At 43.2% G+C, this 16,558-nt stretch overlaps 1 protein-coding gene across 2 annotated transcripts in view; it reads left to right on the top strand.

The window, feature by feature from the left end:
- Positions 1 to 7,501: 7,501 nt before the first annotated feature.
- Positions 7,502 to 16,558, top strand: part of pard3ba (par-3 family cell polarity regulator beta a) — a 133,322-nt gene continuing 124,265 nt past the window's right edge. For both annotated transcript variants that reach the window (XM_069698408.1, XM_069698407.1), the window contains exons 1-2: positions 7,502 to 7,948; positions 15,790 to 15,894. In XM_069698408.1, the coding sequence (XP_069554509.1) occupies positions 7,832 to 7,948; positions 15,790 to 15,894 (222 nt within the window). In that variant the 5' untranslated portion in view covers positions 7,502 to 7,831. The remainder of the gene's footprint in view (positions 7,949 to 15,789; positions 15,895 to 16,558) is intronic.

The raw sequence follows: 16,558 nt of genomic DNA, 5'->3' as shown, positions 1-16,558 counted from the left end.
CCTTTTCTCTCCCAGAAAGGGATCGAGTCTGGATTCTGAAAGAGACCCAGCGTGGCGTTTTTTTTCTTCCCCCGCGTGACAAGTTCAGACCACTTTCTTCTCTCTCCACCTCCTCCTTGTCATTGATCAGGGCTCCTTTTCACCACACCGAGCGCCACAGAATCAGGTCCAGGCTGGTCAAGTGAATAACAACTTCTGTCTCGCAATCATGCACTGCAGCGAGTCTGCTCGGTAATGATGGGAGAGACACCTTCGTCACTGAAATCTTCACTTATGGAGGAAGATTCAAATTGGGGGCATTTAGGTTAAAAAGAGTTTCATCACTCCATACTGTGCAAGCTGAAAGGATACAAAAGTAATTTCTCCACTCCCTGATCGTCCATCTCCCCCCCCAAACAAAGTACGAGACAGTGCAGAAGTTCCTCGTAACCTGTTTAACAGGCTGGTTGAACTCTCATTATGATTTTTGCCTCGGTGAACTGCTCCTCTCTTGGACACTTACACCCATTTTTCAGTTGGCAGCACAGCCTGAATCTCACTCGACATGATGGGAACATCAAACCCAGGCTTTTCTCCGACCCATTTCCACATGCAAATCAAAGTTGGATCAATCTGGGATTGTCTGATGAACTAATTATGCAGTAATTGTTCTGGTCTAGACCAGTGATCCATTGTATGAGAGGGACTCTTTGTGTCTTTCCCGTGCTGATTGAGAATGATAATTAGGTTTTTTGATTGGCAGGAGGGGCAATTTTGATCTCTCCTTTCTTCTTTGTCCCTTTATATGTACATGTGGAAAACACACACACACACACACACACACACACACACACACACACACACACACACACACACACACACACACACACACACACACACACACACACACACACACACACACACACACACACACCCTCCTCCTCCCTTTTCGCTCTGTCTTCCCATCTAACCCAACCTCTATTCATCCTCTATTGAATGCCTGAGACAAATCCATCTTGCAAGCTAAACTGTAAGCTAGAAACCTTTAAACAGGTTACGGGGGGTTAAGTGATGAGACTGGACTGTTATGCATTTGCAATTAGTACATTTGCATAACTTAATTGAGTGTGTTTGGTCAATGGATTGTCATTAGTTCTCCCATCACTGCCTGGCACATGCAAGGTGACGACAGACACATCGCACACCTATGTCAACAAGACAGAAGGAGTGGACGTGCACTCAAACACAACACAGCTGCTCCATGTGTCTGAATTTTGTTCCCCTTTCTCTCTGACTTCTTTGTGTTCTTTAATATATGAGCCCAGTTATAATCACTGTTACCCAGAATTCCCACAATTTGACCAGGGTGACATAACAAAACTTGCCCGCGACCCCCTTTGAAGCCAGGTCAGCCAAAACAAATGTCTGGAACGGTAATGATACCCCATAATGAGCTGGTGTTATTACAGTAAAGACTTTCTCAACTTTCAGACTTTTTGACCTTTGACCTCCGGTGCCACAGCTTTCCGGCTTGTAATAAAATCCAGGTCCTGTGCATGCAGTGTTGCAGTGGCTGGCCTGGTTGATGTGGTCAGTTTGTGTAAAACAGAAAAAGATTTATTCTCCTACTTACTACTTGTGCAATGTGGCCATACAGACCGTCTCTGGTCTACCAACCAAACAGAATTTAATTTGGAGAGCTCAAAGAAATGCACTAGTCTTACATTGTTTCTTCTTCCATTGAATTTTAAAGGGTGCCAGTATGGATTGAGCGAGTGGTGAGGTTGTATATCACTTGGGGTCAATTTAATTCCTGTTTGACCTTTGCTGCAAGTGATTCCACTGCTCTCTCTCTTTCCTATTTAAAAAGGGCAAAATGACAAAAAAAGAACATTTTAAAAAGGTGCCAGTAATCTAAACCAGCGCCCTGCATAGTAAATAATGTACATGTAGGATTTTAGCTGATCAATTCTGTGCAACAATTATTAATCTAAAAGTTGAAATTACTCGCAGCAATACATGTAGATAAATTAGCAATGTGTATAGATCATGTATGCATGGAGGTTCGTGGCTTTCTGACCACATATTGTGGCTCACAAGCAGCTGCACAATTCATTCCTCCTTTTGTGGCCTTTTCAAAATAAGATACAGGCCCATTTTGCCTCAGCCAATAATTATATTATATATAGCTCCATTTGTTAGAAAGTGGCAGGAATGAGGAGCAAGTAATGGTACGTTTTGGACATAAATTTGACGTGCCTGTGGTCCATGGCAGTGAGTAGTAGGGAAAGTCAAAGCTTTACTTTTTTGCCAAAGAAAATGTTCTCAAATATCAAAACCTCAGGAGGTAAAAGAGGAACTCATTGTACAATGATTATGGATGGGTGATTTGGGTAAAGCAGAAATACATGAATTGCAGCATGTAATTGTGGTTAAAGGTGATCATGGAAATGACCAAAATGTAGCAACACAAAGGTGGTCAGATTACCAGGTTGAGAGGAAAAGTTTTCGAGGCGGATGAGCCACAGGATGTCAGTTGGACTGAAAAGAATCACGTCTCCACGACATTTATGAACTGCAGATGGAGAAACAAGTGCCATTTTAGAGCCATTAAACTATTTAGATTTGTAGCCTCACCACACTGCCCCCTCTTCTGTGCGCTCTCTTTCATTTCCCCTGTAAAGCACTTACATCTCACACAGCACCCCACTCCCTGCCTCACCTTTCCCAACCATTGCTTCTGCCTTGTTTGCTTTTGTTGCAAATGCAGCCCCATAATTGTCCAAATCAATGTTCAGCAGTCTCTCTCGCTGTGATTAGGTGGAAAATGAGGTTATGCGGCAGTTGCCATGGTTTCAAGGCAGCAAATTTCTAAAAAAGATCTCCCACAAATCCACAGACTGGCACGGTATAATGAACTTGAATTAAGGCAACTTTTGTCTCAACGTAGATTTTAATTACCGGGCGACTTTCTGCGACAGAAGGAAGAAAATGAGGAGAAAACGGTGCGAGAACAAGTGTGGGAGGGGGTGGGGGGTGAAAGAACGAGTGGAAAACAGGGTTTATGTGCCAGAGCACTAATTTGATCCATTAAGGGTTGTGTATACGTGCGTGAGGCAGACAGAGAGTGTGTGATGTGCTACCTGCCTGGTGAATATAAAAGTCTCATTCTCACCCATCAATGAGCATGGTGCAAAGGGCGAGAGTCGTGTCTTGTTAAACTCTAGGCTCCGGCTGAGAAAAATCTAATTAGTCTAATTAGGTGTGTGCAACAGTCAAAGATGGAAAGACTGTTTCGATGTGGCTTCCTTGCAGAGAAAAGTGTTTCTTTCTCAAAAATAGTGTGAAGATATGTGCAGACGTGTTGGTGTAATCGACATCCTATTTCTGACTGCGATCACATGTGGCTTTGATTCCCCCCCCCCCCCCCTTACACCCATATATGATCTTTTGTGTGGCTTCTGGTTTCTTGACAATGCAGCTGCTCCAAAACTAAATGATTACCAAAAAACCCAGACTTGTCCGCTGGCATAACAAGACACACTGAGTCAGTCTCTGGCAACAGCTTTGCTGGAGCGTTGGAACAATGAGAAGGATGCATTTCTTCAAATACTTGCATGGCATTTTATACAGCCAGGGGTTCTGTTTCATCACTGTGTCCTCACACACACACACACACACACACACACACACACACACACACACACACACACACACACACACACACACACACACACACACACACACACACACACACACACACACACACACACACACACACACGCTCTTAGATCACAGATCTTGTGTGGATGTCACTAAAACTGAACTATATTTTGGAAAATTACTCTAGCTCGGGCTCATATTTTAAAGAAGAAATAGCTTGCAACCACAGAATAGGACTTCCTGGCTTCGCAGCTTTGCAAAGACTCAAAAGAATCACAAAAAGCACAATATAACCCACAACTGACATTTTCCTCGCTTTCTATGCATGTTCAAAACATTTTGGTACTCAACAAAATAAAACCCTGATATGTTCTTTCTAATTGTCTGACTTTTATCTCTGGAGGGTGTGACACGGAAAGCATGGAAATACCACGTGATAAGGATCTACCAGAAACACAGCCGGACATTTCTGCAGGAAGTTTTACAGGGTAAGTTTGGACTTAAATTTTAATAATGGAAAACACTGAAATGAAATGGAATATTTTCTAACTAAGGATTGCGGAAATGCATCCCGGGAATTCAAAATAACTCTACATGCATTTAAAAACCCAAACTAATGATATCTGAAAGTTGGATGAAAATCCTTATGGTTACATTTTGTGTTAAACAACTGAGTGGACGAGAGCCGAGGTAACTGGCTTACAGGGTTAACACTGAAAGCTGAGTGTTTCCTGGGTCACTTGTCCAATATGAACGGGGTTAAATGTGTCACATCCAGCACGCTCCACACAAATTCCACTGAGAGTGATGAGACATGAGAGTGAGAAGGGACTTTATCTGATTACATCTGTCTGCAGCATCTTTAAATTCTGTTGCAAGGCTGCCGCAGCAACAGTATATATTAGACTCTAAACTTTTTTATTGACAAGCGGTGCATATCCGAGTTGGATATACAGCATACTGCATATTCACCATGTTGATTTAAAAGATTGAAGAACATCAAATCCTCCAACTTCTTCTTACATTTACAATTTTGCATACGTCTCCTTACAGTGTACCTGCAAAGGAAGTTGGCAAAGGAAAATCTCCTCTCAGGTAAGTGTATAAACTCTAGGATGCATCTCCATGTGTCCACAAACCAAGGTGTCTGATGATAGCTGTTTTGCCTTTGAATTTGAATAACTGTGATTATTCCAGACAACAATTGGGGCAACTTTGGCAACACATGTAATTCACAGGCGACCGCCTTTTAGCTATTGGATTGGAGCTTTTCAGCAGTTGCACACAAAAGAAATGCAATTTTGCAGCATTCATTATACCTGAGGTCTGAAATGAAATCCTCACGCTGTATGAAAGTCATATTTTGTGATTGCGAACCCTATCTCTCCTGTCCTACTTACTAGCTTACACACACACTCACAGTGAGCGAGAGAGAGGTTTTTTATGATTAATCCTCGCTACCGATTCAGGGCCCTGTAATTGTAAGCAGCGCAGCAGGAAGTGAAGCAAGTCTCAGCTATTGACCGACTTCAGTCTCACACTGAGCTAAAACACAGGGGTGGTGGCACTGCTGCAGAGAACATGTCAATTTTGCTCTTTAAAAAAGGGGCACTGCTTGAAGACTGAAAGCAAATCAACATGGCTATTGACCCAGACAAGCCAAGCCTGTAAATTGCACTCAAAGAGACGAACAAAACAACAAAAACCATCACTGGGTTTTTATTGACGTCTAGTTTGAACCCTTACAACCAGAAGGATTGAACAGACTGAAAGAAAAAAAAACTGTATGAACTTGTGACAGGATTTCAGCTCAAACATGACTGGAAGCTTTTTTTTAGTCCTGATGAACAGCGAATCAAACTCTCGGTTCTGCTTTTGCACGACATGTTTCTCAACACCACTACAGGTAAGAACACACAACTCTATTTAAAGAGGAAGTGACATCGCAGAGTCGGCAATTAACAGCAGTAATGTTGTACAAACCCAACAGACTCGTCTTCCTCTCAGGTCAGACCACAGCTCCTGTCCTCATGTGGCGAGAGATAAAAATCCTTGCAAATTCTCTCTGCCTGTGTTGTTGCAACGCTGCATTTCTGACTTTGACATCTTGATGTTTTGTTATTTCACGTGTTACAGTGTGAAGACACATTGAGGCCTCCGCCATGTCAGTTCCGAAATGCTTTGTATTGTTGTTCTTTGTACATTTGCGGAAGCTGTGTGGGGACACGGGAGCCACCTTCAACAAACAGAAACGCTTCTTTACACGTGTAGTAATTTGACAAACATACTAGCCAGTGTGTTTGTATGTGTAAACTGCATGTTTGTACATACATGGCTGTTATTTTGATCAGCATGTACTTTTGCTTTAACAAGACATTAATACACATCTGTGGTTAACGTAGCTTTTTGCAACCGATATTGAAACTGCATCATGGCCATACAACGAGAAGTTGGCTCAAGTTCAAATTCAGTTTAGATATCATTTAAAACATGAAGTAAATATTACTGACAACCAGTCAAGTGTCTGTTTACATCAGTGTCTGATCCAGTTAGAAAAAGGTGAGAGTGGAAAGTTACTTTAAAGACTGAGCAAGCAATGAATCCTTTCATTGACTGACAGTTTGAATGTAAGCTAGTCAGTGTGTTGGTGTGAAGTAGGGTGCCATCCATCGACAGAGACATTTTTTTTTTTTTGTGTCGCATCCCAGAAAAAAAAAAAAAAAAAGCAGCTTACAGCTTTATCACTAATTTTCTCAGCTCCGAGGGTTTTAATGACACATGTTTGGCTGGCGACTGAATAGAAGTGCAGCCAGCAGTGGAACATTTGTGTTTCCAAGTGCTGGCAACGATAAAGTTGCACTGACTGATGGGCGGGCAGCTCGGGGAACACAACCAGCATCACATACTCTGTGTGACTCTGTTAAACCAGGTATGAAATTATGCTGTCTTAAAAATCAGTCACCAGGGATTATGGACAAGGACGCAGTCAATACACAGTTTATTAATTAGACATAATCTCTTTCTTTCAATTTTTCCATCCCTCTATTTTCTCTTCGTCCTGGCTCCCTCCCTCATCGTCCCACACTCACTTTGTTTGTGAGAGGAGTGAGATGAAACAAGAGGCAGAAGAGGCTGTCGGGCCTTCATTGTTCCGTCCCCTACATTTCGGATGAATTACACCGGCAGTGGAAATAATTGCTTGTCCCAATTATGAATCCATCTGCCGTGTGTGGCTTTCCGATTTGATGGGGTGGGGTGGGGGATTCCCGCGAGCAAAAACCAAACAATGCCAGGGAATAAAGCACGGGAGTGTGTCGGTGGCCATTAATATCCATGAAGACAATTTCACAATACACCTAATGACATAAAATGACAGAGAATAAAGGGGAGGTAGTTGTGTGTGTGTGTGTGTGTGTGTGTGTGTGTGTGTGTGTGTGTGTGTGTGTGTGTGTGTGTGTGTGTGTAGGGGAATTAGAGTTGGGAGGGAGTTCAACTAATATATTTCTCTGCAGGTACATGAAGACAGCTTCCTTCATAGTCTGTCTGTCCATCTTTTGAAATAGTTTACAAGAGTATGGAAACGCACAAAATGTTTATTTATGTATTTTTTCCAATTTGGTCTTTGCTTGCTACTTCTGTCTCTTTTACATCAAATAAAATGAAATAAAAAAAAAAAAAAAAGATAAAATGAAAAGTGTCTTCTTGGATAATGATTGTTGAGAATTTGTATTTGACGTGAATAATGCTGCATGAAACATACACGAAACATGAACAGGTACCAGCCTGGAGAGCGACGGTGGGAACATGATTTCCTGGAGTGCCAGAGTCGCCGAGATTTCTTCCGGGTTCCTGTCTCGGTTTGTTTTGTTTGGGTGTAACAGCGGACAGCTCAACATGACTGAAACTCGCACTCCGCGACCGTAATTACCGGGTTTCTCCAATTTCTTACGACGGTTTGGCTGGACACCAACATGTCCTCGGAGGATTTGTGATTTCGTCCCCGGACCTGCGACCGCAGATTGTTCGCAACACACCTGTTGCTCCAGTTTCGACGGGCAGGTGCCACTTTTCTCCGACCGAGGGAAGCTGCTCGGCGGCGAGAAACTTCCCGAAATTGTATTATTTTTCCAAACTATTTGAAAAAAAACCCAAAAAACCCCCCAAAAACCCGCTTGAACTCGCGGACGGTATGAAAGTTACGGTAACTTTTGGGGACACCACCGTGGTGGTTCCCTGCAAAGCTGGATGGACGGTCCGGGACTTAGTCGACCAAGCCACGCGGAGGTACCGCAGGATTTTGGAGCAGGTAAACACTCTTAAAAACGTATCCTTTCCAACTTTCCTTTCCCCATTACACCATTGTAACTTTATTGTGCGCGCGTAACACGGTAGTTTCACCTTTCCACCTTTCCCCCCTAACGTTGTGTAAGCGCGAGCTCTCGCAATTTGGCTGAGGTGTGGGTCACGTGACATTTTTCTTTAGTAGTATGATTCACATAACTTATTTCTATCTTAAATTAAACAGGAAAGGACCTGTTACTTAAGTATAGATACTACTACTGCTCTATTAAACTTCTCATTCATAAAAAGGTTGTAAATGGTTTGTAAAACATTGTGAGGTTATTAACTTTTTTCTTACCAGCAGGAGCACGAACAGCATGTCCCAGTCAGGCTTTTTTATTTATTTATTTTTTTATTTTTTTAAAGATTTAAACAAACGATGTAAAACATTTGCTGAGCAGTCAAGATAGTCCAGAGATAATTTCCTGTCAGAACATAACAAATAAACAATATGTTTCATAAACACCCCGCTGTTTAAAAAGGCAGTGTAGTTAGCAAATACAAAAACACCATCAACAAACTTATGTGCTTTGTTTTGAAACTATAAAACGTCTCTGCCAAACTCATTCACAACATCTTTCTAAGAAATAATGCCTCACAAAGAAATAGATCCTTCAAAGATGGAAAAATAAACATTACGTGTCTTTTGACAAGGCCTTTTTTCTTTTACCAAATATCTCAATACTGATATTGCAATGATATTTCAGTGATGACAGTTGGTTCTTTCACAAAATATCCATAAAGAGATCAGTAATGTGGATATAATGACAAAAAAAAAAAAAAATAGAAGAGCAAGAACAGTCTGGTAAGCTCAGAAAATTACATCACTGTACTGCAATTCAGCCTACAACCAGGAAAAGACAACAATGATGCCATTTTACAATGTTACGACATCCAAAATCTGAAATTATATCTAGTTTGATATCATGATACGATCACATACAGATTTATTGCTCAGCCCTGCTTTTGGCCAAGTAGTGAGCTGCCATTTTATCCAGTTTGGCGTTTTGGTCGTCAAATGCTTTTGGGACAATCCTACAGCCGTCATTTGGCAGAAGATTTTGTTCACAAGTGAGTAATTTGTCTCTTTTACAGAAAAATGTGTGATTGTGATTTTGTCTCATAATTACTGGGTCTATCAGTGCAACCGTAAGCATAGTAAACATTTCAGGTGAGCAGGATCAGAGAAGATCACACCCACAGCTTGTTGAGCTGTCCTGCAGGGTCAAATACTGCTGTCGTAGGATTCAGGGGAACCTCAGGTCTGTTGGCGAATTTAAACAAGTACTACTTATTAATAATGTGTGTACTGACCCGATTGCTAACAAACTAATGCTTAATACTTGTTGTTTTCTAGTGTGTTTTTGTGAATGCCTCACTGACACTTTCCAAATACGTTCGTGCACACACAAAGACACGAACCCCCAGCTTTCTGCTCCCTGATGTTGCAATCACTTGAACATTAATCATTCTGCCGAACTGACCTTTTTATTAATCAGCAGCTTATGTGCTTGCTGTCCCAGCGTGATAGCGCGCTCACGTGTGTTTCGTCTCTGGGAGGATGCGAGCGGTGCTGGCTGCAGCCCCGGCTGTCTACCTGTACAATAGCTCCCTGTTCCAGTGCTGGTATCTCAGCGGGCAGGTGGAAGTTTACTGTGTGATGTCCTCAATGTGGCCGCAGTCGGGGAGGTGCGTGGTGGACAGGAGGCTTTGTCCTGTGAGTGATTGGGGATTAGGATTGGTGACAGGCTGCGGTCTTATCGGCTGGGTAGACCCCCCACCCCACACACACACACACACACACACACACACACACCATCCCCCTCCTCAGCCTGCCCACACACCCTGCCCCTATAGGTGAAGCGAGAGGCTGCCTCGTGGGGATGCGAGAAGCCGCGGAAGCAGGGGTGGAGGGACCGATTGCGTGGCTGGATGCCTCGATGGATTGCTTCCCCACAGTGAAGGGAGCATACACAAACATCCAGGTGGCCGCACACACACACACACACAGAGGAGCTCATCTCACTCAGTGTCCCCTGAGCTGTCTCGTCTCTGCTTCACTGACAGTCACAGCCTCGCCCCCTCTGCCTGGCTGTCCCTGTTGATTCTCGGCGAGACACGCTGCACTGCACAAGCTGCAGCGGGCCGAGTGCGAGCGTGGTGATTAGAATCCACCCGGGCCTTGATTGCTTTTCACCAAGCATGTTAATTACGAGCCGCTGCTAGACACTGACTCGGCAGTCCTCTCGTAATAGAGGCAGATCATCGCGAGGACAGTCCCGCTCCGTAGCTGCCAGAGAGGGCCGAGGTAGATCTGACCAGACGAGCCGGCCGGTCCTGCCAGCAGAAACCACTTAGCGCCCACATTAACCGCGCATTTCTCCACTCGCCGGCCTCACCGCTGACAGCAGGGACAGTGTCAAAAACCTGGGTTTAATCACAAGCAGTGAGTGTGTTTATGAGCAGGCCAAACAGGCTTGTGCACAGTCTCACTGCGTGTAGACCTTCCTAATTAGCAGTTTATTTTAATGTGATGTCAGCTGCGTCTCCGTACGTGTGCGGCTGCTTTCATCGCAGTCGTCGAGATAACAGTTATGTTAACCGACAAAGCCTGTAACTATAGAAAATCACTGCTCATTATACAGTGTGATTTGTAGAATATGAGCGGGCACATGATCAGGATGCTGATAGTTTCCACACATTTTCAATTACTGCTGCAATGGCGTCAAACGTAGAAGGAGAGGATTGTGGGAGTCGTGTAAAGATTTGCACCTAAGGTGTGAGGATGTATAACTTTTAGAAAAATAAAGGAAATATTATGTAGCTCCATCTGTCATGTATATAACTACTCCAAAAGCAACAAACCTTAATTTGTAATTATTGCCCACTTATGTAAGTTGGACTGTCGTTTCTGATTAAATATTTTGACAAATAGTGTATCGGCTCATCACAATTTCCCCAAAGGACGTTCGAAATAACATGTTTTGTCTGATTGACAGTATAAAACGCTGAGAGCAGCGAATTCTCACATTTCAGACACTTGAACCGACAAACACTTTTTGCTTAAATATGAACTTTGTTGTCTGTGATGACGTGAAGAGTCCTAACAACGCCCGACTGCCCTCGGTTTGTCTGGATTACTGTCCTGGGATGGACTGTCCCCCATCGCCGCGGGGACCAGCATGTAGACTCTGACTGCCGTGAATTCTCAGGGGCAACAGCCAGGTACTGTTTCTGTCTCTCTGTCTCACGGTCTGTTTGTGCTGGTTCAGATTACATCCCCTATGCGGTCTCTGCATTGACAGCTCACCAAACAAACTGGAAGCCCTTTGCCCTGCTTCTCATGTATGTAGGAGGGACAGCAGTTGTCCCGTGTGCGTCAGGGCTCAGCTATGCTACATGCATTTTTTTTTAAAGTTTAATTGAAGTGTTCAAACCTGCTGGTTTCTCTTCCTCAGGGTTGTTTGTGACTTTGGATTTAAGTGTCTTCATTCATCAAACTGCCGAAGTCGTGGATTGGAGATTCATTTTGAGTTACTGATCCCTGAAGGCAAATAATCCCCCAATACAAACACAACTGTGGAGTTTTGTCTTTAGATGAAAGCCGTTGCAGCACGACAGGCGGCTGGTGGAATGTGGCTTTAAATTTTGGCTTCCCAAACATCGTGACGTTAAAAAATAGATGTGACTCTTTGTCTGTTTCTCATCGAAATGCTACCCGACCTGATACATAGAGTTTGTATATGTATATGTAAATGTATGTATGTATTTCTGTATAGAGAGAGAGAGAGAGTTTACAGTATCTATACATGTATTTCTGTTAATTTGGCCCCTGATTACAATTGAGTGTAGGTGTTTTCTCCATCTCTGGTTGTCCTCTACCTTCAGAGAGGAAGGTCTTCACAGCTTTCGTCTCTCGTCCTCTCGCTAGCATCGATGGGTAGGACTTGACGACAGCTCCTCATCGACATGTTCATTCAGGAATTTCATCTTTTTGTCACAGCTAAATCCACACTCTGCTCCCGCAGCTTTGTAATTACTCATTCTTCCGAGGATCAAAGTGTGAAATAGCACCCCACCCCCACTCCCAACACCCCCACCACCACCATCTCCACCTCCACCATCCCCACCACCACTGCCACCGCTGCAGCCTCACTGAATTTAGCTTCACTAATCGCCCCAGCGCTTCACTGTTCTCGAGTGGTGCCGTGTTTGCTCAGCAGAGTGTGGAGAGGGAGGGAGAAGGAAAGATATTGCTTTAAATGATAGGGGACTTAATGGTGTAATTTGCAGGGAATTTACTCTTTTAACTGTCACGGTGATTCTCGTCTGCTGCTGACTGACTGGCTCCCAACTCCTTTTGTTATTTATTTCACGGGAAGACTGAGGTGGAATTATCGGGGATTGACAATGAGGGACTTCAGAAGAACTTCTTTTTATTGCCCTCTTTCCTTCCTACAGATTACTTTCCCTCTGAAGAGTCATGCATTCATCCCTTTTCATCACCAGGTAGAAAGGGAGGAGTGTGTGTTTCTTAAGGCCTCGTGAGGAAAAAGGCTGCGAGGATGCCAGGCGTGCTAAAGCTCGGCTCGCTGAGGTGGTGCTCATTAACACTCGGGCATTCTCGCGCTCTAATCCAGTGATGTGAATTAGTCCTTTGCCTGAAAACCACTTGGATGCCTCTCATTTCATTAAGGTGTGTGTGTGTGTGTGTGTGTGCGTATGTGTTCATGCTGGGGAAGTGATGTCATCCCAAAAGAGCCAATTACTGTCCTTCCCTCCTTTGCTGCTGCCATGTTACGCACACACACACACACACACACACACACACACACACACACACACACACACACACACACACACACACACACACACACACACACACACACACACACACACACACACACACACATACATACTTCACATAAACAGTGTTGTCAGTGAGAGGCAGAAGAATGCCGGCAGCCATTCAGGTCGGACCGGCTTTTCTGGCGAGGTGTCAATGCTCGGTGCTGACGTCTTTGCTCCAGCTGTGCACAGCCAGTTTCTGTGTCTCCATCTCACATGTACTGCTTCTATAAGAAACATTTGAAAATGATCAATATGCACAGGATTTCTAAATTTTAAAAGCATCTATATTTCTTGTTTCCGCACTGTACAACGACGTCACTTTTTAGCATTCATTTGTCAGTTTTAAGTCAGGTCAGCTTGCTCTGTTGCACATTACAATTTTAGGAGTCATGAGTTCAAGACTTGTAGCCTATATGTTGAAGCTATGAGTGTGTGCTGTTTATTTACAATTTTGGAGTCATCTTCACAGTGTAAGAATAATGAAATAAAAAGTGTGTTTAACTGAGCTACACTTCTGGTTAAATGGATTTTAGTTTGTGTGCGTGCGCTGATGTAAGATGCAAAACAGAAAGCCAAGTACTTGTTAATGTCACATCTCCAGCAGAGGAGAGCAGCCTCTCTGCTGCACCTTTTAGTAATGCAGAAAGACATCATTATCCAAAATGCGTTAGAAACCAAACACACTGTGAACCAGCTTGTCTTCTTCGTTGTGTAAATTGCTGCAGTGTGTTTGTGGGTCGAGTCCTTCGCTGTTGCTGAAGCTCGCTGCTCTAATGTTAGTCTGTTGGCGACGAGATTGGAAGGATTGTCTTTCGAAGTTAATTATTCTGCTGTTGCATCCAAAATACACCCACACGCTTGCCTTTTTGAAGATAAACTACTAGACAAGTGTACTTTATGTGAGCTGTATACCGTGTGGGAGCTGCACTGTGCCCTCAGTCAAGTTTTTGTTCCATCCACATAACTTTACTGAATTCTAATAAAGAAGATTCAGAGCCTTACTCCCAATTGTTATGCTGCAGTAACGTTTTTTTCCAGTGAGGATGCTCTGACATCGAGATATTTGCATTGTGTGTAAGTTTGCATAACACAGTCATAACATTGTGTGCAACCTGCAAGGAATTCCGTAGTTGCAAACTCTTCTTGCTCCATCTCACAGGTCTGCCACTGGTATTGTTGTCACTTGTGAAGAAAGGGAGGTTCTGCCTTTATTCCTGTGATTGAAATCCCAGCCTCTCCAAACCATTTGTTTTAAGAGAATGGACTTGGCCCATTGTCAAAGACAGACACCCTCTTTTTCTTTTTTTCGCGCCCGTAATTCACATTCGGATGCAGCCGAGCAAGAACTAGCCCATTCACAACGGGAGCTCAGTGAGACAGCAGAAACTGCTCTCTGGGTCTCAGCCAAACTCATTTCAGCCTCCGAGGCTTCTTGCCTATAGCCGGTAATTTAGCCGGTAATGTAGTCTTGTGTTGCTTCGGACAGATTGGTTATTGGTATGGGCAGTTCCTAATGGGCCATTTTCTACTGTACACATTGTTAGCAATGATAAGGCTTGTCAAAGATGTATTTTTCTTCGTCTACGAGTTACTTCTAATAGAAATGTGGGAAACAAACCGCAAATATTTATTCAACAAGGCTAAGTTTAACCCGTCCAGCAAGTTGGATTTCTGTTTGACTTTGTGTTTACAATTTACGCAATTTATCCCAGGGCTCATCCTAAATTGTCAGCAGATGCAATTGACCTGCACAGCAGCACCGCACCAGACCGTGCGTGTATACCGGGTCACAAAAAGGGGAAGACGCCATTGTTCACATACTTCTCTGTTGATTTAATTTTCCAAAAAGCACACAGATTTCAGATTGTGGCTCAGTCAAAAGTCCTTGTTGTCTTTGTCAGCGACTGGAGTGCCAGCTGTATGTAGTTCCTGTGGATGTGTGTGTGTGTTCATCTCTGACCTCTTCCTGGCGATAGTGAAACCGGCCTGGAATTCACCCACCGCTCCCCGCTGAGCGGCAAAACTGGAAAAGTCTCTGTCCTCCCCCACCTCACACACACATTCCTCTGGTGTTGTGCCTGTACAGTGTGATGGAGGTCACCTGTTCCTACTTTACCTGTCCAACAAACAGGAAAACCTGCTGCTCTGTCGAGGATTACAGTACGTGTGATGATTATGTTGACTGACTGTCAGCGTTGTGTCACATCTGAGCTATTTTTACCAGTCATATCCTCGGATGAGGGAATCCTGTTTAACTGTGTATTATTTTATATTCTCTCGACTAAAAGCTTTGTATAAAGAATTTGGCAACAATTTTATATACTTAACGTTTATATAATGTCACAAAAATCCTTATGAACAGCCTTCAAAATATTGTAAATCATAACAAACGGTAAATGGGCTGGAATAATAAACCTCAGGGGAAAATTCTGCCATATTTCTTCATTACTTTGGAAGGGAATCTGTAGTAAATGGTGATTGTCAGGGTGCACATTGTTACTGTACATCCAACAGAGATACTTTATTTATTTTGGCCGTTGCTTGTATGACAGTTATTGTAAGCATTGTGTGTTAAATATAGCTATCGTTTCTTGTGCATAAATGATAGTAGCTGGGTTTGTGCACACAATGGTGACTAATTAGAGCTTCAGGACATCCTGACATTTTATGTTTCTGTAAACATTTATGGCATATTTTGATCCCTGTTAAAGTCAGTATAATTAATTTGCAAAGAACGAGGATTCTGATCAATATGTGTGTTTTTGTTTGACACATTGATTTCCTTGCTCTTTCTAATTAATCACAGTCTGGACCAGTTAAAGATTCGGGACATCAGAACTAAACTGTGAGCCGATTGGCTGGTCAAACTTGTGGTTGTTTGTCTAATAATAGGTCTAATAATTCATTGTTCTCAGGGATTTGAAGGATAATTCATAATAATCTGGGCTATTTCAGAAACACGGGGACAGTGCAGTGATGACCCACCACTTGGAGTACCCTGAAGGAGGCATCCTGGACAAGGACGACCTGCTGAATGATCTGGTGGAAGACAGAGACAAGGTGAGGAGGTTTATTTCTTTAATTCAAGTATTATACCTCAGTAAATGAATGATTAGTTATATCTTTGGATTTGGTTTATCTAAGCTTATACAGTTTTGTCCTCTCCCCCTTATCCACCCTGCACATAGCCTTGTTGACACCTGACAGACAGCCCTCCTCACAGTTGGACAGCTTAGCATAACAAAACGAGCTGTTGTGCTGGTAGTTAGCTGCGTCTTGATTGTTCTCGCCTGGGTTGAGAGACAGTAAATTACAGCAGAGTCTGTCATTCTCAGCCATGCTTAGAGTCTTGTAGAGGATTTGTTTGGACTCCCTACTAAAGTCTCCAGCCTGGCAGGATGACAGGATGTCCAATAAACAAGGTGTTTGTGAATCTAAACCTTGGTTTTCTTGTCACTGTCTATTAGCACTCCAAACCAACCAAATATGAGAGAATTAGTTTTTCTGCTGCGGGGTTTGATTGCATCTTAACTCACTCCTTACACGACTTGCATAGCTTTCCTCTTCTCTCCGTCAGTGGCTCAGAAAGCACAGCAGGAGGAGGGGTCACTGTGCTGCGTTGATTTAGATTTAGTTGTCTTGTTCAATTGTACTGAAAGGGCATCAGCCATGTGCAGAGGGAAGTTCTCCAGAACACCAACTTCATAAAAGATGGGTATTAACA

The sequence above is a fragment of the Brachyistius frenatus genome, unplaced genomic scaffold (genome assembly GCF_029030835.1).
Source record: "Brachyistius frenatus isolate BFR_SWC_R1_liver_20210118 unplaced genomic scaffold, ASM2903083v1 Contig_26, whole genome shotgun sequence".
Taxonomy (NCBI): domain Eukaryota; kingdom Metazoa; phylum Chordata; class Actinopteri; family Embiotocidae; genus Brachyistius; species Brachyistius frenatus.
This window is presented reverse-complemented; position numbering and strand designations above follow the sequence as displayed.